General features: G+C 52.6%; 1 protein-coding gene across 11 annotated transcripts in view; it reads left to right on the forward strand.

The window, feature by feature from the left end:
- The window catches only part of SLC4A5 (solute carrier family 4 member 5), a 141,666-nt gene that overhangs the window by 101,948 nt on the left and 14,468 nt on the right, over positions 1-25,250 (forward strand). For 10 of the 11 annotated variants that reach the window (XM_051837194.2, XM_070068885.1, XM_002709728.5 and 7 more), the window contains 13 exons: positions 1,285-1,442; positions 1,855-1,942; positions 3,144-3,298; positions 3,925-4,116; positions 5,718-5,892; positions 8,117-8,250; positions 8,857-9,128; positions 13,326-13,384; positions 14,634-14,834; positions 19,488-19,601; positions 20,719-20,880; positions 21,504-21,682; positions 22,856-22,928. In XM_051837194.2, the coding sequence (XP_051693154.2) occupies positions 1,285-1,442; positions 1,855-1,942; positions 3,144-3,298; positions 3,925-4,116; positions 5,718-5,892; positions 8,117-8,250; positions 8,857-9,128; positions 13,326-13,384; positions 14,634-14,834; positions 19,488-19,601; positions 20,719-20,880; positions 21,504-21,682; positions 22,856-22,928 (1,962 nt within the window). The remainder of the gene's footprint in view (positions 1-1,284; positions 1,443-1,854; positions 1,943-3,143; positions 3,299-3,924; positions 4,117-5,717; positions 5,893-8,116; positions 8,251-8,856; positions 9,129-13,325; positions 13,385-14,633; positions 14,835-19,487; positions 19,602-20,718; positions 20,881-21,503; positions 21,683-22,855; positions 22,929-25,250) is intronic. The other variant, XM_070068887.1, reaches the window with a different exon arrangement.

The raw sequence follows: 25,250 nt of genomic DNA on the forward strand, positions 1-25,250 counted from the left end.
AGGGGGGCACATCAGACCCTACTTGCTCTGCCTCTTTTTTTTTTTTTTAAGATTTATTTTATTAATTGGAAATGCAGAGTGGGAGGGAGGGAAAGAGATCTTCCATCCATGATCTGCTCCCCAAATGGGTGCAACAGCCTGGCGGACCTGGGCTAGGCCAAACCAAGAGCCTAGAACGCCATCTGAGTCTCCCTAGATGGTAGGAACACAAGGACTTGGGCCATCTTCCGCTGCCTTCCCAGGTGCATTGGCAGAGAGCTGGATTGGAAGTGTAGCAGCCAAGATTTGGACAATATGGGATGCCGGCTTCGCAGATGGCATTTTAACCCTCTGCACCATAAAGCCAGCCTCTTTGCTCTGCCTCTTTGGCCTTCCTGCCCTAGACGGACAACAGTCAGGGGGACCAGAGGGGGGCACCCCAACAGTCTCAGGTGGAAATCTGAGTTTCCTAGGAGGTCTCCTGGGGGTGACTTGGGGTCACAGAAGTTTCCTGCAGACTTGGAGAGTGGTCCAGGGGTTCCTGTGAGCCAGAAAGCTGGTGGCCAAGAGAAAACAAAGCCCACCCACCTCCACTGTGAGAACAGGCCCCTTCTTCCCACAGCCACCCAAGGTGCAGGCTGAGGGGAGGCCTGGGCGACTGCAGTGTGGGTGCTGAGATTCCAGCCTGCACCAGTGCCGCTGGCATCCAGCAAATCCCCACTGCGGTTAGGCAGTTTTCAAGCATGTCTTAGGGGTCGTCTGCAAAGGCTAATTGGTTTCTAGGGTTAACCAACACTGAGTCTTCTCATTTGTAAACTGGTTATTTCTTTCAGTCTCTTTAAAAACTCTTTTAAAAACTTTTAAAAGTTAGACCCCCAGGGCCAGCGTCGCAGCTCACTAGGCTAATCCTCCGCCCTCGGCGCTGGCACACCGGGTTCTAGTCCTGGTCAAGGTGCCGGATTCCGTCCCGGTCACCCTCTTCCAGTCCAGCTGTCTGCTGTGGCCAGGGAGTGCAGTGGAGGATGGCCCAAGTCCTTGGGCCCTACACCCCATGGGAGACCAGGAGAAGCACCTGGCTCCTGGCTTTGGATCAGCATGCTGGCTGTGGCGGCCATTGGAGGGTGAACCAACGGTAAAGGAAGACCTTTCTCTCTGTCTCTCTCTCACTGTCCACTCTGCCTGTCAAAAATAAAAATAATAAAATAAAAATAAAAAAGTTAGACCCCCAGAGCAATCAGAAGAGGGGTGAGGGAATGAGGGCACTGTGGGGTCCCCAGGATTATCTTGTTTGCCTTCCCTGACCAGCGGAAAAACAAGTTCATGAAGAAGATCCCCAAGGACTCGGAGGCCTCCAACGTGCTGGTGGGTGAGGTGGACTTCCTGGACCAGCCATTCATCGCCTTCGTGCGTCTCATCCAGTCCGCCATGCTGGGAGGGGTGACAGAGGTGCCCGTCCCCACCAGGTGAGAGCCATGGAGAGCTGCCCCCACGCCTGTTCCCCAGGAGCCAGCTGTTCATGCAAGCAGCACACAGTGCTGGGAGACATGCCCCTGGGCTTGGAGATTTGCTAGGGAGGGAACTCTGACAAGCGATGAGTTAGCAACATTATTTAAGCTCATTCCCAAAAGAGAAGGAAGTGAAGCTGGGAGGGAAGCTGCTGGGCAGGCATGGGAGCAGGACTAAGGGGAGGGAGCTGGAGGCGGAGCAGCTTTGTGGGAGCGAGTGAAGAACAAAGCCTTCCTGGACAAGTCCAGGATGCAAAGGAGGGGAGTGAGAAAGCCAAAGCCACGTGCTGCTTAGGGCATATACATCTTCACCTGCTTCTCCTTTGCCTTCTCATCTCAGCCCGCATCCTCCTCTTCGTCTTCTCTGCAGATTTCTGTTCATACTGCTAGGACCATCTGGGAGAGCAAAATCCTACAACGAAATCGGCCGTGCCATTGCAACCCTCATGGTAGATGACGTAAGTGGTGACGAGAAGCGTGTCCTCTGTTCCCACGTCCACAGGCACACTTGGGTGCCTACTGTGTACCGGGCCTGTGCAGGGTGCCAAAGGTGTCTCTGACCTTTAGGAGGGCGGGTCCAACGTCATGAGGTCTAACCCGTGCCAGCTGTCCTGGGAGTCGAGGGGGCTCCAAGCTGCGGGCTCTGTCCAGCGGAGGGCGAGCGAGAGGTTGGGAGACCCAGCATGATCTTCGGAGGCAATATTCCAAAGGCAACAGCGGTCAGGTCTTGGAGAAGCTGGACGGAAGTGGTTCCACGGAGGAGGGTCAGTTTAAGAGCTTTGAAGGCAGGAGGCAATGCCAGGGAGGCAAGCCCGGAACTGCACAGGCTGTAAGCAGAGAGGAGGGTTTGCACTCTGTCCCCATGGGGAGCTCTAAATGCAGGACTTACCCCGTCAGGTGTGAACAAGAGAGAGCGTGCTCTGGACACGGCAGCAGCCCCAGCCTCTGAGGGCGAAGGGCCAGGCAGCAATAAACAGATTGGAGATGCCTGAGTTTCTCAGGCTGGGCTTTACAGAGATTTTCTAACGCAATTCCCCGTGGAAAACTGAAACCAGAAACACTGAGTAACTTGACCGAAGCCCTGCAGAACGTGGAGACCTGGCCTTCAGGTCCGAGATGGGCTGCCTTTCCGTGGTGCCTGCGCAACACCGGGCCCTGTGTTCCCTGCCCTGCTATGTTCTCGTGCCGCAAACAGAGGGAGCTGGCAGCCGGAGCAGCAGTTCAAAGTGTGACTAGACATGATGTGCTCCTGAGAGGTGGAATAAGGGGGGGGGGGGGCACTGTGGCACTGCGGGTAAAGCCGCTGCCTGCAACACTAGCGCATCTTGGCTGCCCCACCTCCGATCCAGCTCCCTGCTGATGGTCTGGGAAAAGCAGTGGGAGATGGCCCAAGTGTTTGGGCCTCTGCCACCCACGTAGGAAACCTGGAAGAACCTCCTGGGTCCTGGCTTCGGATCAGCTCAGCTCCTACTGTTGAGGCCATCTGGGGAGTAAACCAGTGGATGGAAGACCTCTCTCTCTCTCTCTCTCTCTTTCCCTCTGTGTGTGTGTGTGTGTGTGTATGTGTAACTCTGACTTTCAAATAAAAACAAATAAATCTTTTTAAAAAATAAAAAGAGAACGGGAAGCTGATCTTCCTTCTTGTGCCTTCCTCGCCAGCTCTTCAGTGACGTGGCCTACAAAGCCCGCAGCCGGGAGGATCTGATCGCTGGGATCGACGAGTTCCTGGACGAGGTCATTGTCCTCCCCCCTGGAGAGTGGGACCCAAACATCCGCATTGAGCCCCCCAAGAAGGTGCCCTCTGCTGACAAGAGGTGAGTGTGTGTGTGAGTGCAGGGGCGGGGAGGCGGGGAGGGAAGGAGCAGCCGAGAAACCAGGGCTCTAGCTCTGGCAGCATCATTTTCTCTCTTTTGTTAAAGATTGATTTTATTTAGTTGAAAGGCAGAGTGATAGAGTGAGAGGGACACACACACACACATACACACAGAGACAGAGGCTACAGATCTTCATTTCCCAAATGACTGCAACAGCTAAAGCTGGGCCAGACCAAAGCCAGGAGCCCGGAACTCCATCCAGGTCTCCCACGTGGATGGAAGGGCCCCAAGCACTTGGGCCATCTTCTGCTGCCTTCCCAGGTATACTGACACAGAGTGAGGTTGGAAGTGGAACAGCCAGGACTCAGACCAGCCCTCAGTTATGGGATGCTGGTGTGCAGGCAGCAGCTTAACCTGCGCCACAACACTAGCCCCTCATTTTTTCTTTTTGAAGCAAATACAGCTACATGTGAGCATTTGTAAATTCTGGGTGACCTGTGTGTGGGTGCTGTCAGATCATTGTTCTCTTTTAGGATAGTTTGTAACTTACTCTCTAGCAATCCTGGAGGGGCTGGGCCCTTCCCAAGACCAGCAGCCTTTCTTTCACCGCGTGCCTCGTGTTGCAGGAAATCCGTGTTCTCCCTGATGGAGCTAGGCCAGATGAACGGCTCTGTGGGAGGAGGCGGCGGCAGCGCAGCTGGAGGAGGCGGCGGTGGCAGCGGTGCTGGTGGTGGAGGGGCAGCCGGAGCAAGTGGCGGGGATGATGGAGAGATGCCAGCTGTGCATGAAATTGGGGAGGAGCTTGTCTGGACTGGAAGGTGCCCACCCCCGGCCTGACAGTGACCCTGCTGCTCTTTCCACTCATCCCCACCTCACCCACCCTTGGGGGACCTCCCCGTCACTGCATGTGGTGTCCACTTCAGGCCATTGGATCTGACCCCTGCTTGCTTTCCCATGTGTGACTTGAAAGCCCCTCCTGGGTCCTGGAAAAGGGTGGTCCCAGGAGAGGGGAATGGGAGAGCCCACATGAGAGCAGAGGAACCCCAACTTTCCTCTAGACAGTCACTTCCCAGGACTGCCAAACAATGCACACAAACCAGGTAGCTTCTCGCACAGTTCTGGAGCCCAGGAGTTCCAAGTCCAGGTGTCTGCTGAGCTGAGCTCCCCACCTCTGGGCAGAACCCTTCCCTGCCTCCTCATAGTTTCTGGTTATGGCCGACAGCCCTGGTGTTCCTTAGCGTGCTGGCGCACCTCAACCTCTGCCTGTGCTGCCACAGCCTCTTTCTGTGTGTCTCTCTCTTCCTCTTTTTATAAGGACACCGGTCCTGTTGGGTTAGCCCCTTGTTGATGGCTGCATCTTGATTATTTCCAAATAAGCATACATTCACAGGTACTGGGGGTCAGGCCTATAATATATCTTTTGTAGGGGACAATTCAACATGGCCTTCCTTCCACTCAGGGCTACCTATGCAAAAACTTTCCTCTTAGGAAAACAAGAGAAAGTTCTCCTGGCCTGAGTTCTTTTGCCAGCTCTCACAATAGCTCTGCTTGCTGTAGACATAGGAAAGAAGATGACTGCAAACCAAGGGTGAATCATGACTTGGAACGTGAACTCATGTTTCATGTGCCCTTGGTTCTAGCCCTTGTTCTCAGTGAGAAGCAACTTTACTTGTCCCCTTATCCCCTCACTGCTTCTGAATCTATCTCCCTTGCCCAGGGGACTTGGCAATGTCAAGGGACATTTTCCTCCCTCCCAACCAGAGAGGAGGTGCAACTGGCATCTAGTGAGTGGAGACCAAGGAAGCTGCTAAACTTATACAGTGCACAGGACACCCACCCTCCAACAGAGGATGATCCGGTCTGAAATATCAGTAGCCCTGAGGTTGAGAAATCCTGCTCCATGCTAAATAGATATACAATGTTAGGAGCTATGGGGAACAGCATCCCTCTGTCCCCAACCCTAAGATTCCTGACTCGGTTATTCCAGAGAGCAAAGAAACCAGTAATAAGGTTTAGAACCTGCCCTTGATGGATCTGTTATGGCTGGAGTGTGTCTGACTCCTAGAGTTGGATACAACATGTTTATTAGCGCAGTGCCCCGGGGCGGGGGGAGGGGGTGTGGACCACCACCTGTGAACCCGGGACTTCCCCTCCTGGTGGGATGTTAGGTCCACATTAGGACCTAGTCCATCAGAAGGTCCCTTTCCCAAGCAGGGTACTACGTCTGCTTTTCTTCCTACAGATGGTGCCAACTATAAACTTTCAGTCTCTGATCCTAGATGTTTTGATGGAAAGATCCTTGTCCCCATCCACCCTTGGTCAAATCCCATTCCTCTCCCCAGACTCCGGGGGCCCTGAAAGTAGCCTTGCCCTTCCCTGTGTCTGGTGAGAAAGCAGCCCCTGGGCCTGTCTTGAGCAGGTTCTTTGGCGGACTACGTCTGGACATCAAGAGGAAGCTGCCTTGGTTCCCAAGTGACTTCTACGACGGCTTCCACATCCAGTCTATCTCTGCCATCCTATTCATCTACCTCGGCTGTATCACCAACGCCATCACCTTCGGTGGCCTTCTAGGGGATGCCACCGACAACTACCAGGTGTGTGGGAGCTGAGGCAGTGAGTGGGAACCTCAGTGAAATCTGCCGCCACCTGGTGGCAGTAGGGTGCTGCATCCATCATCCCAACACCAAGGTTTTCATCCACCATCCAGGTTCAGACCATCGCTTTTTGTAATCCTTTACCCTTAGAAAACATTTTTTTAAAGAAGAGGAAGAGAGAAAGAAAAAGATAACCTGACAATATGAAAGGATGTAAGATGGGTGTTAACCTAGTGGTTAAGGCATCCGCATCCCACATTGGAGTACCTGCTTTGATTCTTGGCTCTGGCATCTGTCTCCAGCTTGCCAACAGTGCAGATCTGGGAGGCAGCAGGCGATGGCTCAAGTAACTGGGTTCCTGAGACCCTGTGGGAAACCTGGATTGCGATCCCAGTTCCCAGCCTTCGCAGACATTCAGGGGAGTAAACCAGCAGTGGAAACTCTCCCACTCCCTCTTTCCCTCTCTCTGTCTGTGCCTCTCAAATAACAAAGACCCAAAGCTATATTGCACAACAACAAACTGAATTTAAGGATGCTGTAAATAAGACTTCTGGGATGAGTCGTCTACTTTGGTACTTGGCACTTTCCCATTGATATGCAGAAAACTCAGAGCACCAAGGAGAAGATGCATTTTTGCAGATAACTTGAGATGACTGCCTATTGCAGCCTACACCTCTCTCCTGACATTCAAGTCCAATGTCCCACTGCTTTGTGGGTATGTGCACACTGCTGCACCTTGGGATCTCCCACTTCTTACGGCTCCTCTGCATCCATTACCTTCCTTCCTGACCTGTTGTTCCTGGGCCTTGCCCAGCACAGCAAGTAACACCACCGTTCCCCCAGCTATCCACACCAGAAACTAGCATCATTCTGAACTCACAAACCCCAGCTTCCCCACATGGCCCTCACGATATGGCCCTGCTTACCTCTCAGGCCTCATCTCCCTGCATCTCCTTCTGGGCATTCCTGCCCTCCTCACCCATTCTGCTTTCTGTGTCTTGTCAGTCATGATAGTCCTGATCATCTTTCAGTTCTCCAAGGACAAGCTGCCTTGCAACTCGAGCCTGTGTGTATATTTACAGACCCTCCTCCTGGGGTACTGTCTCATCATGCCACTTAACCCTGTTCTCTTGTCAACCTCCTGCTCATGTTTTGGGTCTCAGCTTCCACGTATCTACTTTTTTTTTTTTTTTTTTTTTTTTTGACATGCAGAGTTAGACAGAGAGAGAGAGAGAAAGGTCTTCCTTCCATTGGTTCACCCCCAAAATGGCCACTACGGCTGGCACGCTGCACCAATCTGAAGCCAGGAGCCAGGTACATCTCCTGGTCTCCCATGGGGTGCAGGGCCCAAGCAATTGGGCCATCCTCCACTGCCTTCCTGGGCTACAGCAGAGAGCTGGACTGGAAGAGGAGCAACCTGGACAGAACTGGCGCCCCAACCGGGACTAGAACCCGGGGTACTGGTGCCGCAGGTGGAGGATTAGCCTTGTGAGCCGTGGCGCCAGCCTCCACATATCTACTTCTAGGGAGGTCTCCCTGACCACCCTTCACCCCTGCTGTGTGGTCCTGCCACACCGGAAGCTACCCAGAGGATCACACTCTGGCAGTGGCTTGCAGCCAGGGCTGATCCTGACTTCAGGAGACATTTGACAATATCTAGAAGCAATTTTGGATGCTGTGACTGGGGAGAGGGTGATACTAGCATCTGATAGCAGAGGCCAGGAATGCGTTCACCATCCTACAAGGCACAGGACAGACCCGCACAACAAAGAATTCTAGAGCCAGAAATGTCAGTGGTGCCCAAGTGGGAAACCTGCAGAATGGACACCTCCTGCTTACTTATTTATGTCTCCCACTAGATGGTGCACAAAATCTAGCACAAGGCCTGGCACATAGCAGGCCCCTAAAGGATTTTGAATGAAGGAATCATTCATTCATGTCTGCATAGTCTGTTATCCGAGAGTAGAATGACCACAGTGGCAAGCACGCCAGTTTTTTTCCAGGGTGTCAAAAGGGAGTCACACAGGAATTGGAGAGGGTGACCCTGGCCATGGTTGCAAGTTGTGGAACAGGAGGTGGGGAGCAGGATTTGGGGAGGGGAGGGCCCAGAACAATGGAGGAGCACTGGCCAGGGCCCTTGGAAAGAGAGTGGGTTGCAGCCTGTGTGGCTGTGTGGGGAGGTGCCTCCTGCCTCTGCTGAGCCTTTCTCTCCTCGTGCCCTCAGGGAGTGATGGAGAGCTTCCTGGGCACTGCCATGGCGGGCTCTTTGTTCTGCCTCTTCTCGGGGCAGCCTCTCATCATCCTCAGCAGCACGGGGCCCATCCTCATCTTCGAGAAGCTCCTCTTCGATTTCAGCAAGTAGGTGCCCCGGGCTGGCCCCCAGGGCCTGCTCTTGCACTCAGGGAAGGGCAGGGGAACGGGCCCAGAGGGAAGGCATGGGGAGCCCTGCCAGGTGGTGCCTCCTGACTCCTGCCAGCTGCCAGCCTCAGGCCATCTCAGTGCGTACCAGCACAGCCTGCAGGGCCAGAGGACAGAATTCACACTAGTGTGCTCGCGAGCAGTGATGACTTGAAGGCTAGTGCAGGGCATGCAGTGGCTTGGTCTGGAGGTCAGAGGCTACACCGAACCCGGGCAGCTCCTGTGGCCACTCCAGGCTCAGTTGCCTCGTCAGCAATATGACAGTCGGGCTGGACCATTTCTAAGGCCTGCTCCAGTCCTATTATTCTCAAGTCCCCTGTTTTCCACTCATTTGGGTGTCTGTTTCCTGTGTATGCACACTGAGATCTTTTCTAGAACTCTCAGAGACCAGAACCCCAGCAATCATCCCTGTTCCCAGCCCTCTTACTGTCCCTAGGAGGGCATCTGTGCCACAGGAGAGGCAGATGAGCTCCATAGGGTGGGTCTGGGAGCTAAGCACATCCAGAAGCCCCAGGCTGGAGGCCTTGCCTTCCCTCTGCCTTCCAGAGGCAACGGCCTGGACTACATGGAGTTCCGCCTCTGGATTGGCCTGCACTCAGCCATCCAGTGCCTTATCCTGGTGGCCACAGATGCCAGCTTCATCATCAAGTATATCACCCGCTTCACCGAGGAGGGCTTCTCCACCCTTATCAGCTTCATCTTTATCTACGATGCCATCAAGAAGATGATCGGTGCCTTCAAATATTACCCTATCAACATGGACTTCAAGCCTGACTCCATCACCACCTACAAATGCGAGTGCGTCGCCCCTGACACAGGTGACCGGTAACTCCAGAAGTGCCCTGGGCCCCCCTCCACCCACCCACTCTCCCCCACCCACACCATAGATCTCTACTGAAATGCAGGCAAGGGAGCCTGCTCAGTGGGGGAAGGGGGCGGGGATTTGTACCCAAGGATTTACTCTTTCAAAGGAGCAAATGCGGGAGGGAAGCCAAAAGGATAGTAGCTCTAAGAAGTCAAATACCAGTGTCCAGGGTTACAGTCGGGAGGGCACAGGGATCCCTCAGGAGGAGTGAGGTGCTCTGCCTCGTATGGGGCTATGTGGAAGTCACACCTGGCAGGAATGCTGCCCAGGTGTTCCTGCTGCAGGCCTGAGGGAGACCTGGTGGTGCCTAAGTTCCTCCCAGCTCCATTGGTGCGTGGTGCAGTGAACTGTCCCAGCATTGTTGCCTGTGTGGCCACAGGCCTTGCAGAATCTTACAGCAGAGGGATGAGCCTCCCTACAAATGGGAATACATCCAGGGTGCAACACCATTTGAGGAATGTTTGGAGAGCTTGGGTTTTTCAGCCCCTTGGGGATATGAGAGGTCCAGGGAGGGATGTGGTGCCCAGGTGGGGGCCAGTTCGCCCTCTGCAACCATCAGTTGCAGAGCAGAAGAGGAATGAGGAGCAGAAGCACCAGGGAGTTAGGGAAGAACTTAACAATGGTGGGGTCGCCACACGGGAGGCCTCCGCCCCTCAGTTGGAAGGGAGTTCCTTGAACACTCTCTAGGGATCCATGTTCTGAGAGTGCTGCAATAAGGATCCTTGTGCTGAGTGGGAGGCTCCATCAGTCAGCTAGTCAACCTGATAATAGTCAAATTCCTGTGAAGTTATTTCAGGAAACAATCCAATAAAACTGTCACTGATAAAGCCAACACATCCCACAGAGTCTGAACAGCTGGCCTCCCTGAGAGCCATCAGTGGGCCGTGCCTGGAGTGCCTGGGCGTCAAGCCCCATCCACACATCTCCAGGCTCCACCACTCAGGAGTCGCAGAGAGCAAACTGAGGTCCAGAGACCCCTCCACGATCACCCCAAACTCAGTTTCACTAGCTGGAAGAAAAAGTGGCCCTGCTGGCCCTGCTAATCTCATGGGACTTTTGTGAGGTTTTCAGATCTATAAACAGATTGGGATGGAGAAAATAAGTAGATATTGGGTTATTCATCCCCTTCATATATTACTGTGGATAAAAAATTAATCATAAGTCCATCAAAAATACTTGCTGCACAATATCGTGTGCCCTACTTACATTCGGTTCTAGGGAAGATAGATGTCCTGCCTTCGAGGAGTTTAGTTTTGATTCTCCCTCTGTCACTGAACTGAGTTGGTAAGAAAGTTTAGACTTAATTTTTCTTCTTTCATTTTTCTCCATTGTTAATTTTGAGTTATGCCGTTAAAGTCAATGCCAGGGAAAGCTCCCCTTCGTCCTGCACTCAGGCGTGCCTCTTGCCCAGAGTACTTCCGAGATCCTACCTGCAGGCCGAGTCCCGCCTCTCCCGCCAACACCTCCAGGGCTCTCACCTGTGCTGCTTTTGCCTTCCAGCCCGGATTCGTGGGACTGAGCCGAAACTTCCCATAAACGTGACTTTCAGAAGTCCATGTCTTTGATCTCTTTTAGAAACAGTCCAAATTCTGGGGGACTTGAGGAACATAATGAAGCCCCCATGCCTAAAACCCTTCCCTCTGGCCTTGCCCAAGTACCTGATGTCCTGGTCCCAGCTCCTTTACTCTCAGTGAAGAAACTGGAGATCTGATCTTCCTGGAGCTCCTAGCTAACAACGGCTCGGGATCACCGATTAACAGTTCACCAGAGCAGTGGTTCTCGGACTTGAAAGTGTACACAAGCCTGATGGTACCTCATGCTTTTGGGTCATGGTTCTCCAAGTGTGGTCCCTGGACCAGCAGCATCAGCTCTGTCAGGGCAGTTGTTAGAAATGCTCATTCTCGGGGCCACTGCACGCCTGCTCTGCAGAACCTCGGGGCGGGGTTCAGCCTTCCGTTGATTAGCAAGCCTTTCAGGTGCGCTGCTGAACTACTGAGTAGCAGTCCCAGGCCATTGTTACCTACTAACCCCAGGAAGGTGAGTGTCAGTTTCTTCACAGAAAGTCCAGGAACTGAAGTCAGGACAAGTCAGACTTGATTAGGAGAATATGGAAAGGAAAGTTCTAGGCTTCTGGGAGCCTAGGGAGGGAGAACTAACTTCCCAGCCCATGGGTCACCTGCTTACTCGTCATTGCATAGCGCTAGTTTCATGGCAAATGCAGCCTGACGCTGTCAGTCTTAGTCACTCCTCATCAGAAAAGCTCATTTGGGGGAACTCTCTTTCTATTTCATTTTGTTTCCATTGTAACTGATTTGTATTCTGTTTATGGATGCTGCACACACTGATTTGGCTGCTTCCAATCCCAAGTGAGTACCACTTTGCAAACACTAGAATTTTAAAATATTTGATATTTGGAGACTTTCTGGAATTTACCATGTTATATTTCTGCCCGCTTTATCTCAAGTGGCTTTCAGATAAAACTCTACAGAGTTCTCAGTATAAAAGCATTGATAAGCCTAAGCAAAAGACATCAAAGGAATATCTGGCCTGAAAACCCTAGGTAGTGGAAAACTGCCTGAGCTCCCTAGACCCAAACTTCAGCATTTAAGTTGGTGGCCCTGTGTCAGCCTGGTTGCTGGCTTCCGTCAGCCCTGTTATGGGTGTCACACACTCTTGGTCAGTAAGAAAAGACAAACAGTGTCCCAGATTTCTAATACGTAAAACTTTCTTCTGAACCTCCCAGCAAGCCTGTGGGTCTGTGAATCTGGGATATTCTGCCCTGGTCCAGACCAAAGCCCTCAGCCACCAGCCTCAGCTGCCCCAGATGTGGGCACCTGTAATCACATCCAGCCCAGTGGGCAGCTTATGGGCAGCCAGGAGAGGCCTGGAGACAAACCTCTTCTCTCTGGGTTTCTAACCAGCGGCAGGCAGCCAGCAGGAGCCAAGGGGGCCTCCGCGCACTTCAGACTGAACCGCCAGTGGGCTGGCTGAGGGGCCTCCTCCCCTCTCCCCAGACCTGCTGCAGAGGGACTGCTCAGCGCGCCTTCCCTGGGAGAAGGAGGGGGAAGAGCACCTGGCCTTCACCTCGGCCTGTGCAGTTTGGGAGGAGGAAAGAGCACCCTCCAAAGCCTGCCTGTCCACTAGGTAAACGAGCGGCAGCACCCACTGGGGAGCCTGGCCCTGTGTGTGCTGAGCGCTCCCCAGGCGGAGGAGCAAGGGAGGCAGGACTCCATGGAAGGGAGACGAGGGGAAGCAGTGCCTCTCCCACAGTCTCCTGGCCCCTGAAGGGACGCCCCCATCTGTTCTACATCCAGTTAGGGAGGGGAGTGCCTGGCAAGGGAAACCGAGTGGACAGCTGGAGCTGGACCTGTGCTTTCCTGGTTCCACATAGGTCCTGGGCCTGGGTCTCCTTTTCCCGAGTTTGCATTTCAGGGGCAGATCGTAGAAGATAGTGTGAAAGCCCGTAAATCCTTACAGGCCCAGCTGACCAGAGCAAAGCACTTCGGAGCAGACAGGAGAGAAGGGAGGCATCTGTGGAGGGTCCTGGGGCTGGGAGCTTCACAGGCTCTGGGCCAGCCTGCCTGGGCCGGGACCGCGACTCCAAGCAAGGGCTGTGTGATGCTGGGCAATGGGCAAATTACTTAACCTCTCTGGGCCTCAGTTCCCTCATCTGTAAAATAGGGATACTTCATGGAGATTTGGCAACTTACATGAATATGTGTGAAGGCTTGGCACTGTGCACAGCACAGAGTGAGTTCTTTGAAAATGGTTTCTAAGTCTACCAACACAGAAATAAGGCCAATGGCCATTAGGGGTTCACACAGCATGTTATTCACCAACTTGTCTTACCACCAGATTCCTTATTTCCATTTTTGAAAGCAGCTGCTCATCATCATGGGGGAGCTATCCTATGCTGGCCCAGCTGGGCTGCCCCGGCTATGGCCTGGCTTCTGTCCCACCAAGACTTCCCTCACCAAGGCAAAATGAGGAGGGTGACGGGGCTGTGGTGCGGTGAGCTGCCCTCACCATGGAAGCCAATCCCTGGCTCTCAGGGACTGGAGGGAGGCAGGGGAGAGTGGGGCCCCCCGTAGGGTTGCAGGCTGCAGCCCAGCAGCTGCTGACTCTACCCATGTCGTGTGCTCATCTGCAGTGAATACAACCGCGTTCAATGCCTCAGCCCCGCTGGCACCAAACACCAACACTTCTCTGGTAAGTCCCTTCCTCTCGGGTCAGACATGCAAGTGCTGTTGTTTTCTGAAGGGGCTGGGAAACTGACACCAACTGTGGCGACGCCAGGCACATAGCAGGTCACCTGCAGAGCTTTGTAAGTGCACTCTAAACATCCCATTAAACAGGGGCCTCATTCTATTGAAACCATGTGTGCACATATGATACAAACTCCGCAATGAAGGGGAGATAGAGGTGAGGAATGGTGGAAGGGGTTGCGTAAGCAAAGCTGCACACAGTTTCCTGTTCACTGTTCTACCTTCTTTCCTTCCCTTTCTACCCAGAGCCCTTACTTCCCACACAGTAATGACGCTCTCCAGCCCCAGGGAGTCTGTTAGCCCCACCATCACCACCACAATGAACCTGATCTCTACTTTGCCCTCTGTAGCCCTGGGATCCCCCGGGTCTGGCTGGCTTTTCCCAATAATGATGAGCAGTAGCCTGTGGAGCCAGCACACCAGACTAAGCGGTTATCACAGTGGGAGGTTCAAATCCAAGTGAAGGGCGGAGCCTGGAGTGCCTCAGCAGAGATGTGTGTCTCTTAGTGTCCCCGAGGTTGCTTCTTAAGTTAAATCCACCCAGTTAGTTGGTCTGCCTACACACATCCCAGTTGTCAATTTGACCTAAGATCCAAGGGGGAAAATGGAATCTCTTGGTGCCCATTTCTGAGTATCTATTATGGGCAAAGTGCTGTGTGCACGGAAGACTAAAAATGCTACAGATTCAGGGTGGTCCTGGTCCTGAAACTTGCCCTTCATACACTTGTAGAGATGGACCTTATTTTGGATGCCTGGATTTTAGGACCTGGGACACCAAGGGGGGAAGTGGCTGAATAACCCAATAAGAGGTTGACAAGGGTGTTACAAAGGGGAAGGAGGGAGAGAATTAACAGGAGACTCCAGAACAGAGGTGATCACAGGACCTGTGAGTGATCAAACAAGGCAGGAGCCTGCTGCACTTTTCCACCTTGCTAGCAAAGCACTGTGTTCTAGCACACAGTAAGGAACCTGTGTGCATGCCTAACCTTCCTCAGAGCCCTTTGCCTGTCATTCCTTGAACCAGCTTGTCCCTAGGGACATTACTGTCTTGCTGAAGGCACCGTGGACAGAAAGGCTGAGCCCCCTTAGAGGCTAGGAGGGTATAACGGGTCACCTGGGGACTGCAGGCGGGAGGACACAGCTGGCCTGACAGGAGGACCCTGACCCTTTCTCTCCTGTGCTTGGTCTCCAAGTACAACCCCCTTAACCTCACAGCGCTGGACTGGTCCCTGCTGAGCAAGAAGGAGTGTCTGAGCTATGGTGGGCGCCTACTCGGGAATTCCTGCCAGTTCATCCCAGACCTGGCACTCATGTCCTTCATTCTGTTCTTTGGGACATATTCCATGACACTAACCTTGAAGAAGTTCAAGTTCAGCCGCTATTTCCCTACCAAGGTAAGTGCACCCTGCCAGTAGGTGGGACCTACAGTCAGATGTTGTTATAAAAAGCCCCTGCTGAGTCTCCCCAGGTGGTTCTGTCCATGGACAGGATGGACACCATGGGAGCACCAGACCATAGAGTTCTTCAAGCTAAGGGCATAGACTTTGCAGTCAGAGAGAACTGTGTCCCCTTGTCAAATCCCCTTGATGATGTTTAACATCATCAGACTGCTCTCTAGTCTTTCTGTGTCGTTTTTTTTAAAAAAAGATTTATTTTATTTACTTGAAAGAGTTACAGAGAGAGGTAGAGACAGAGAGAGAGGTCTTCCATCCGCTGGTTCACTCCCCAGGTGGCCGCAACAGCCTGAGCTGTGCCAATCCGAAGCCAGGATCCAGGAGCTTCTTCTGGGTCTCCCAAGCACTTGAGCCATCTTCTACTGCTTTCCCAGGCCATAGCAGAGAGCTGGATCAGAAGAGCAGCCAGGTCTCGAACCAGTGCCCATATGGGATGCCGGCACTGCAGACTGGTGCTTTAACCCACTGCACCACAGTACCACCAAAATACAAAGGTCCATAAGAAACTACTATGAACAACTATATGCTAACAAATTAGAAAACCTTGAACAAATGAATAAATTCCTGGATACATATAACCTTAAATAAATTCCTAAATATATGAAGGCTTCTTAAATAATAGGAATAATCAAATCTGATATGAATAGTTGATTTTTCCTCAGTAGTTTGTAAAGACCAAGTAAAAGGCTCTTTTTTTTAAGATTTATTTATTTGAAAGGCAGTTATGGAGAGAGAGAGACAGATAGACAGACTGATCTTTCTCTGCTGGTTCATCCTGCAATGGCCAGGGTTGAGCCAATCCGAAGCCAGGAACCAGGAGCTTCTTCCGGGTCTCCCACATGAGTGCAGGAGCCCAAGATTTGGGCCATCTTCCACTGCTTTCCCAGGCACATTAGCAGATTTAGCACATTTCACTCTGCAGGATGGGAAGTGGAGCAGCTAGGACTGGAACTGGCACCCATATGGGATGCCCTTGGCACAGCAAGCAGTGGCTTTATCCACTATACCACTGTGCTGGCCCCAGTAAAAGGCTCTTAGGAGGGCTTGCAGTCTGGATATTTAACTGAGCAAAATGTAGTGAGCCAGCAACAACAATGTATCCTCAAAACATGTGCCCTCTCCATCCCATTTTCAACCAGATCCTATCCCTGAGTCTCCTCCTATATAAAAATCCTAGAATAATGTATATCTGTTCCCTGTAGGATGAAAAATAACACATGGCATGAAATTATTGTGCCACCAACATTTTTCCCCTTCAAATTGCTTACACATTGTTTTGTTGCCTCCTGGGATTTAATGGTGCAGAAAAGAATGAGGCCACACTATTTCACACCCACCAGGTTGGTAAACATAGAAAAGTTTTGAATATCAGATGTTGTGGATGAAAAATGGTGGGAGGAGTTTAGAAAGCAATTGGCACCCTCTGATAAGGGCCAGCACTGTAGCTAAGTAGGTTAAGCCTCCACCTGCAGCACTGGCATCCCATATGGGCACCATTTGAGTCCTGGCTACTCCCCTTCCCATTCAGTTCCCTGCTAATGTGCCTAGGAAAGCAGTGGAGGATGGTGCAAGTCTTGAGCCCCTGCATCCACGTCGGAGACACAGAAGAAGCTTCTGGGTCCTGTCTTGGGATCGGCCCAACTGTGGCCATTGCGGAGTGAACCAGTAGATGGAAGACCTCTCTGTCTCTGCCTCTGTAACTCTCTCTCTCTCTCTCTTTTTTTTTTTTTTTTTTTTTTTTTTTGACAGGCAGAGTGGACAGTGAGAGAGAGAGAGAGAGACAGAAAGAAAGGTCTTCCTTTTTGCCATTGGTTCACCCTCCAATAGCCGCCATGGCTGACGCGCTGCGGCCGGCGCACCGTGCTGATCCGAAGGCAGGAGCCAGGTGCTTCTCCTGGTCTCCCATGGGGTGCAGGGCCCAAGCACTTGGGCCATCCTCCACTGCCTTCCCGGGCCACAGCAGAGAGCTGGCCTGGAAGAGGGGCAACTGGGACAGAATCCGGCGCCCCGACCGGGACTAGAACCCGGTGTGCCAGCGCCACTAGGTGGAGGATTAGCCTATTGAGCCGTGGTGCCGGCCAAACTCTCAAGTGAATAAATAAATATTTAAAAATTAAAAAAAAGACCCTCAAATCTATGTCCAAGTGTGCACCCCAGAGGCTTCTCACACACGTAGAAGAATGACATGGAAACATTGATTCTAAGAGGGGAAAAAATGAAAATAAATTTATCTGTTAACAAAGAAATGAAGAAGCAAATGGAAAATAACCACACAAACATCAAGCGGCTTTCACTCTGCAGGGACAGTGGCTATGCCCATCCACAAGGAAAAGCATCACAAACACAATGTTGAGCAAACAAAGTTGCAGGAGCTTACACACTGCCACTTAGCTAACTTAAAAACATGCAAGGCAGTGCCATGTTGTTGTTGAGGGGTGTATGCATATTTAGTAAATGTGAGAATAACCTCCAAATTCAGACCAGAGAGCAGAACAGGGGTGCCACTGGCTAGTTGAAAAGGCATTAGGCCGGTGCCATGGCTTAACAGGCTAATTCTCCACCTGTTGCGCCTGCACACCAGGTTCTAGTCCTGGTTGGGGCGCCGGATTCTGTCCCGGTTGCCCCTCTTCCAGGCCAGCTCTCTGCTATGGCCCGGGAGTGCAGTGGAGGATGGCCCAAGTGCTTGGGCCCTGCACCCCATGGGAGACCAGGAGAAGCACCTGGCTCCTATCTTTGGATCAGCGTGGTGCACCGGCTGCAGCGCGCCAGCCGTGCCAGCCATTGAAGGGTGAACCAACAGCAAAGGAAGACCTTTCTCTCTGTCTCTCTCTCTCACTGTCCACTCTGCCTGTCAAAAAAAAAAAAAAAAAAAAAAAAAGAAAGAAAGAAAGAAAGAAAGAAAAAAAGAAAAGAAAAGGCATTAACTGAATGGATGAATCCTTCTTTCTGAAGGTGGGAAGGAGCTCACAGCTGTTTCCTACATCTGTTTTTCTGTTAATCGCGACTATGAAATTGCCTGTATTTCACCATGTTAACTTACAAAAACAGTGGATACAAATGGTTTAACTTAATAACTTTTTCTTCTGGATGCTAAGAATAATATAGAAAAATGTAGGCCTAGCAAACTACTTTTGTGATCAGTATCTAAATGATTATAACATTATAACTCTTAGAATCAACTTATGGATAAAACACAAAACAGAATGGGAAATGAGTGTTCTCAGCTTTGACAATGTGAAGATCAAAGTGAAGGTGACTTAGAATGATGGGGGCAGGGAGTAGGAAGAAGCCAGGCAGGGACCCTTACCTCAAGTGATACAGAATGAGGGGTACTGGCAAATGTTTAATTATATAACTGGAAGTATAAAGCAAGCCCGTCACCAGAGCTTAACAATAACTATCAGATGGCCCAAGTCCTTGGGCCCTTGCCACCCACATGGGAAACCCAGATGAAGCTCCTGGCTCCTGACTTTGGACTGGTCCAGCCCTGGCCGTTGCAGCCATTTGGGGAGTGAACCAGTGGATGGAAGACCAACCTTCCTCCCCCGACCCCGTCTCTCCCTCTCTCTCTGTAACTCTGCCTTTAAAAAAAAAAAAAAAAAAAAAAAAAAAAAAAAAAGACTATCAGAGCTTTGGGCAGGGGGTTCACATAAATGAATCTAAATCCTTATCAACAAATAATGCCTTTCATTAGCAAATCAAAATGGACAACTTTCCACATATAAGTTACATGGAGGAAACCTGCAAATCAAGCAGACACCAGTGGAATAACCTGAAAGCAGAGCTGGAGTGAGGAAATGAAGTAGGGATTTTGTCTTTTTGCTCTAAGTACTCTGTGAGTTTTTAGTCAATTACATTCTAACAGCTTTAAAGGAGAGATGAGGGTGTAGGCATTGCAGCCAGTGGGCTGGTAGCTGCTCCTGCCCTTGAATTGAAATATCCCTGATAAGATTTAAGGAAGTGGCAAGGTAGACATTGGGGAACCCTCTGCCCTGAGACTCCCAGACAATGAGTTGGTGTGGAGGGGCAGTCAAGGGCAAGGAGGTCCAGTCCAGAACTGGGCCTAGGAAGGGCTTCCTGCAAACAAGCAAGGAGGCTGAGAGTAGCCACTGGCCCCAGTGGGACTGGGGACCTCCCTCCCAGTCTGGGGGTGGGGGGCAACAACCTGTCCCTTTAGGAGGTAGAATTTCCTACAGAGTTCAACCCTGGCCCTCCTCACACCTGCTGGGTGACCCGGATCAGTCTCTCAAACCTGAACATGCCTTCAGCAAGGGCTGCTGTGGCCACAGGAGTCAGAACAGCTCCCGCTCTGACTACCGTATGCCAAGTCCTGTGAATGTGCCACAGCTCACTTAGACCCCTGAGCTGGGTGCTGCTGTCATCTCCATCTCACTGAGGAAGAAACTGAGGCTTGGGGAGAGGATGTGCTCCCCCAAGGTCACACAGCCGGCAAAGGGCAGACGCATGCTTTGCACCTAGGCCTGCTGACTTCAGAACCCAGACTTCAGCGGGTTCTTCTCGGCGCTGCCAGAGGCCCCGGTCTGTCTGGAGCTGGCTAGGAGGCTCACTCACTTGCTTCTCTCACCTCTGCAGGTCCGGGCCCTGGTGGCTGACTTTTCCATTGTTTTCTCCATCCTGCTGTTCTGTGGAATCGATGCCTGTTTTGGCCTGGAAACTCCCAAGCTGCACGTGCCCAGTGTCATCAAGGTTTGCCTCTCCCCTAGCTCAGGGCGCTTGCTCTGCCCTCCGGGCAGCTGCAGAGCCTCTCCCCTCCATGCTGAGATAACTTCCTTCTTCTCAGCCAGCAGACTTCCTTGCTCCTCTGTGTGTGCCCCACCCCTTCCTGCACAGTCTCCTGGGGCTGGTCCTTTAAAGTGTCAGGTGGGGACATGTTCACCAGGAAACATTTGTGTGGCCGCCCTCCAGCCCAGCTAAAGCCTCTGCATTTCTATTTGAGGGCTTCCAATTTCATGGCCTCTGGCTGTCTAGAAGCTGGGCCAACTACAGGATCTGTTGAAAATGATGCCTGGAGACACTGATTGTCTAAGTGAGGTCCCCAGAGCAGTACCTTACCATCACCTGCGAATGCAGATTCCCAGACCTGTGTTATGAGAAGCACAGGACAGGCTGGAGCCCAGCGACCTGCATCTCAGCCCTCCAGGAGATTGTGGGCATGCCCAAGGTTGAGAATCACCACTTCACAAGTCCCCTGTCAGTCTGGAGCCGATGCCCTTGCTGGCAGCTGAGCTTCCGCCCTGCTCCCTCCCAAGGGCACCTTGTAACCAGGGTAGGGAGGGAGCCCGGGTCCCAGAACTTCCCCACCCTGCCTGTGCACTCTTGGCCTTAACAAGTGGTTTCCCCTAGGTAGCTCATCGTGTTAGCGTGGAAATTAAATCCCACTTTCTCTTCAATAAGCCTAACTTCTGCACAGATAGTCCCTATTCTCAGCACACAGGTCTGAACTGAGGTTTGGTGTTAGAGACAATTCCGTAATGCTCCCCAGACAGGTGACTTGGAAGAGGAGCAGGTGTCAGGCACTTCTTGCCCGTCAGGCCTCGTTTCTGCTTCCTGTTACTTTGCATGAATGACCGCACGCTGTGCCAGCGTCCCTCTGATCCGCTCCTACCCTGTTTGTGTCTACATGCCTTGCCACCTCTGTCTGCCTCCACGCTCTCTAAAGCCGCAGGTGCCTAATGTCTAAGGGAAAAGATTGCTTGAAAAGTACCCCAGGTCAGGACGGTGAGAAGGAGGGAGAGTGGGCTGCCAGCGGGTACTCTGGGACAAGGGAGAGAAGAAAGCGCCCTCTCCCTCTGCTCCCACTCAGCCCACACGGCCTGACCGAGGCTGGTTCGTGGCTCCCTTTGGGAAGAACCCGTGGTGGGTGTACCCGGCGAGCATCCTGCCTGCCCTGCTGGTGACCATCCTGATCTTCATGGACCAGCAGATCACAGCGGTCATCGTCAACCGGAAGGAGAACAAGCTGAAGGTAGGGCTGCTGGGAGCAGAGTCAGGAGGATGGCAAGAGGGGGCGTGGTGCCTGCAACAGCCTGCTGGGCGAGCCCTGGAGCTACCCCCCTGTGTTGGGAGTAGGGTGGGGGCACGTGACTTCTAGACAGCAGAAGTCTCACAGGGCAGGGGTGACTTGCTGTGGGGACCAGGGACACTGGGCATAGCAGAGGCTCCTCCTGACGGTGAACCTGGGGGTCTAAGTAAATTCTAACTGGGGGCTCAGCCTGGAACCCTGAGGCACAGATGTCCTTAGCCTCCCTCCTTCATGCACCTGTGTCCAAGAAGACTCAGGCCCCCCTTCCCTACCCGTCTGCATGACTCCAGCCAGGCCCAGGACTGCCCCAGCCGGGGCTCCTCATTCCAGAACTGCAGAGGGGCTGAGCCCCTAGGTGGGCGTCCTTCTCCCCAGGGACCCAAGCCCAGGCCCCTCTGAGCCTGGGCATTCCTCTCACCTGTGTCCTTTACTGGGCTCGCCCTTGTAGACCAGGAGAGAACTGGGGAAGCCACCTCGGGCCCAGGGCAGCCCCTCCAACGCTTCTCCCTGCCCCTGCCCCTGCCCCTGCCCCTGCCCCGCCCCTGCCCCTGCCCCTGCCCCTGCAGAAGGCTGCTGGCTATCACCTGGACCTGTTCTGGGTGGGCGTCCTCATGGCCCTGTGCTCCTTCACCGGGCTGCCCTGGTACGTGGCTGCCACCGTCATCTCCATCGCCCACATCGACAGCCTCAAGATGGAGACGGAGACCAGCGCCCCTGGGGAGCAGCCTCAGTTCCTGGGGGTCAGGTAGGGGGCGGCAGGGCCCAGATCACCTGAATGGGAGTGGCTGGCTTGGGGTGGGGGTGGGGTAAGCTTGCTTTTCATCAAGGAATGTTGGCAAGAGCCCAGGAACTACAAGTATAAGGAAGGGAGAGGAGAGAGATGAACATGCAGTTGTAAGAGACACTTTCTTCTTGGTCATCTAAAGGAGTACACGCTCCACACCCGCACCCAGGCACTGCAGGCAGGCCAGGGGCTCTCGCCACATGGGTCTCTGTAGACGCCACAGGACCTCTTCCTGCCCTGCCTTTGTCTCCTCCTCAAGAGCGCCCAGGGCCCTGCTCCTGCCATGCCCCAAGCACACCTGTACTTGCAGTCCCAACTCTCCATCGCCCCCTCCCTGGGCTGTAGCCCTGGCCTGTCACTCTGTCCCTTCCCCTGCCCCTCCTCTCAGGTCTCGAGGAAGGTTCCTGAACTGTTCGTGGTGGAAAAGCACGTGTTGTACCCCTTAGGGCCCAGGAGAGCCTGTGTTAGACCCTGGCCTTCTCCTAGGGGTCGTCCTGGGAGCGTCTCTCACTGCCTTGGATGCTTGGCCCAGCTGGCCCCCAGGGAGGCTTCTCTACTCACGACTGGCCTCAGCCGTATCCCCTCCGGGACCCCTGAGTCCTCTGCTTCCAAGCCCAGACTCCACCCTGGCTGGGACTGGGCCTGGGCACTCAGGGAAACCTGCCTGCCCTCCAGCCCCTTACACCTGCTGTGCTGGCAAACAGGCCACCTTCTCTGGCATCCCTGTTTGCCATGCCTTGCACCAGTGAGGGTGTATAACTCTTCATATCACATTTCATCTTCTCAAGACCCTCCCCAGGGACACGCCACTGTCACCTCCATTCTGCTCAGGCCCAGGATGCCTGGGGCCACACCTGATACCCAGAGGTAGTCAGGGGCAGAGCTGGGATTCAGCCCAAGTCCATGTGGCTCAAGCACCCCAGCAGTTAAGCCACTGCCCAGGACACCTCCCCGAGGCCCCAACTAGGTGCCCTCACTTCAGCCAGGGGCTCTCTGTCTTCCCATGGTGGTTCCACTGGGCCTCAGGCAACAAGGCCATGGCCTTGGACAGTCTTCAGGGCCCACAGAGGGCAGGAGGATGGGTAGTGGTCCCAAAGCATCTTCCCGGACACCCTAACTTTTGCTCTTCTCCAGGGAACAGAGAGTGACCGGCATCATTGTATTCATCCTGACGGGCATCTCCGTCTTCCTGGCTCCCATCCTGAAGGTGAGGCTCTGCACCCCACTCAGGGGCTCCCTGCCTGAGAAAGCATGGAGCTGCAGCCTGAGAGCCAGGGAGGGGATGGGATCCCCCACAAGCCCTGGGAATCTCTGGCGCACGGGCCTCCCCAAATGCAGGACTTTATTAGGTCACACTGGTGTCTCAACACTGTCATTGTTTTCTGTAACAGTGCACCATTTGTCACTGTCTCCAATCCTCACTGCTCTCCCCCACCCCTCCCAGGGCCCAGGATCCCCTTCTGGAGGACAAAAGTCCTGCCGAGTTCTAGCCCTGCTTGGATCAGCAGCTCCAGAGCCAGGCGTGTCCATGTTGTGGGTCTGGGCCTTGCTCAGGCCTCCTTGCTCTCCCGTCTCCTGAAGTTTCAAATTTGCAGGGGGAGTCTTCCCCCACCGTTCTCCAGGCCTGTTATCTGCTCCTCCATGTCTTGGACACAGAAGGGCCTCTACCCACACAGGTTGAAGCTCCTCTTGTTCATGTCCCTCCAGGCCAGCTGGAAGATACACAATCCAACAGGGTCCATTGGAGACAGGTGCCCCCCGAGTGGTTTCTGGCCAGGAACAGATGTTCCTCCCAGCTTTTTCTGCTGCAGCTGCTCACCCTCAGCACCCACAAGACTTTCCTTCTTGAACTAAGCTTGCCCAAAATTACCCTAAACTTCTGCAGATGTTTTCCCTCTGAATAGCTCAGGACAGCTCATTCAGAGGTGGCCTTGTGTACAACAGAGGCTAAGGAACCATGACGTTAATTGATTTATTTGCAATGGTAAATATTTCTGGCTTGAGAATCAGGTGCTGGGCAAACCTGAGCAGTAGGTTTGAGGTTGGCCATTCTTTAACAGATGTTTACATCCTGCAGGAAACAGACTGCACACAGGTGGGCAGGCACCTTATTTTTTGAAGTGTATTTCAAGTGGCCAAAGAATCTTTATTTCTGTGGAAAGAGGATTCCAAAAAACCATTGTGTATGTCAGTCCTGATAACTATTTAACAGGCAATGATTTGTCCGTTAATATGCCTGTCAAATTTGGGGCCAGCATTGTGGTACAGTGGGTTAAGCCTCTGCTTGTTTTTTTTTTTTTTTTTTTTTTTTTTTTATTTTATCCGATGGCAGGAGCCAGGTACTTATCCTGGTCTCCCATGGGGTGCAGGGCCCAAGGACTTGGGTCATCCTCCACTGCACTCCCTGGCCACAGCAGAGAGCTGGCCTGGAAGAGGGGCACTGGGACAGAATCCGGCACCCCGACTGGGACTCGAACCCAGTGTGCCGGCGCCGCAAGGCGGAGGATTAGCCTAGTGAGCCACGGCGCCAGCCTAAGCCTCTGCTTGTGACACCAGCATCCCATATGAGAACATTGGTTCAAGTCCTGACTGCTCCACTTCCAATATGGCATTCCTACTAATGCACCTGGAAAAGCAGCGGAAGATGGCCCAAGTGCTCGGGCTTCTGCACCCATGTGGGAGACCCAGGTGGAGTTTCTGTCTCTGGCTGTAGCCTGACCCAGACCTAGCTACTGTGGCCATCTGGGGGGATGAACCTGAAGATGGAAGATTCTCTCTCTCTCTCTCTCTATAGATAGATAGATAGATAGATAGATAGATACATCTAGATATCTAGATATAAATCTAGATATATCTAATGTACATATCTAGATATATCTAGATATCTAGATATATCTACATATAGAGAGAGAATCTTCCATCTAGATAGATATCTAGATAGATAGATAGATAGTCTCTCTTTCTCTTTATCTTTCAAATAAATAAGGAAATAAATCTTCCAAAAAAAAAAAAAGCTCAAATCTAAGAGCTGCATGCTTGAGGGGCCAAAAGTTCCTACAATCACTTTGCCAGCAGCAGTCTGTATCCTTGTGATATGGAAGCCAGTCTCAGGCAATCCCAGGGCTGCCCCAGCTGTGGAGCCCATTCAGTGACGCAGTCGGTTCACACCAGCTCTCATTTGTATGTGAACGGAACACAAAGCAGCTAGAGAACTCCACTACAGGGTCTTTTGTTCCACTGAACAGTGTGATCAGTTATTTTATGGACACATTTGTTATATAATGCGTACACATCTTCTAGGTTTTTACATTCATTTTTTACATCTGATTTTAGTGAACTCTTTTTTTTTTTTTTTTTTTTTTTTTTTTTTTTTTTTTTGACATGCAGAGTGGACAGTGAGAGAGAGAGACAGAGAGAAAGGTCTTCCTTTGCTGTTGGTTCACCCTCTAATGGCCGCCGCGGCCAGCGCACCACGCTGATCCGCTGGCAGGAGCCAGGTGCTTCTCCTGGTCTCCCATGGGGTGCAGGG

This window comes from Oryctolagus cuniculus, chromosome 2 (genome assembly GCF_964237555.1).
Source record: "Oryctolagus cuniculus chromosome 2, mOryCun1.1, whole genome shotgun sequence".
Lineage (NCBI taxonomy): Eukaryota > Metazoa > Chordata > Mammalia > Lagomorpha > Leporidae > Oryctolagus > Oryctolagus cuniculus.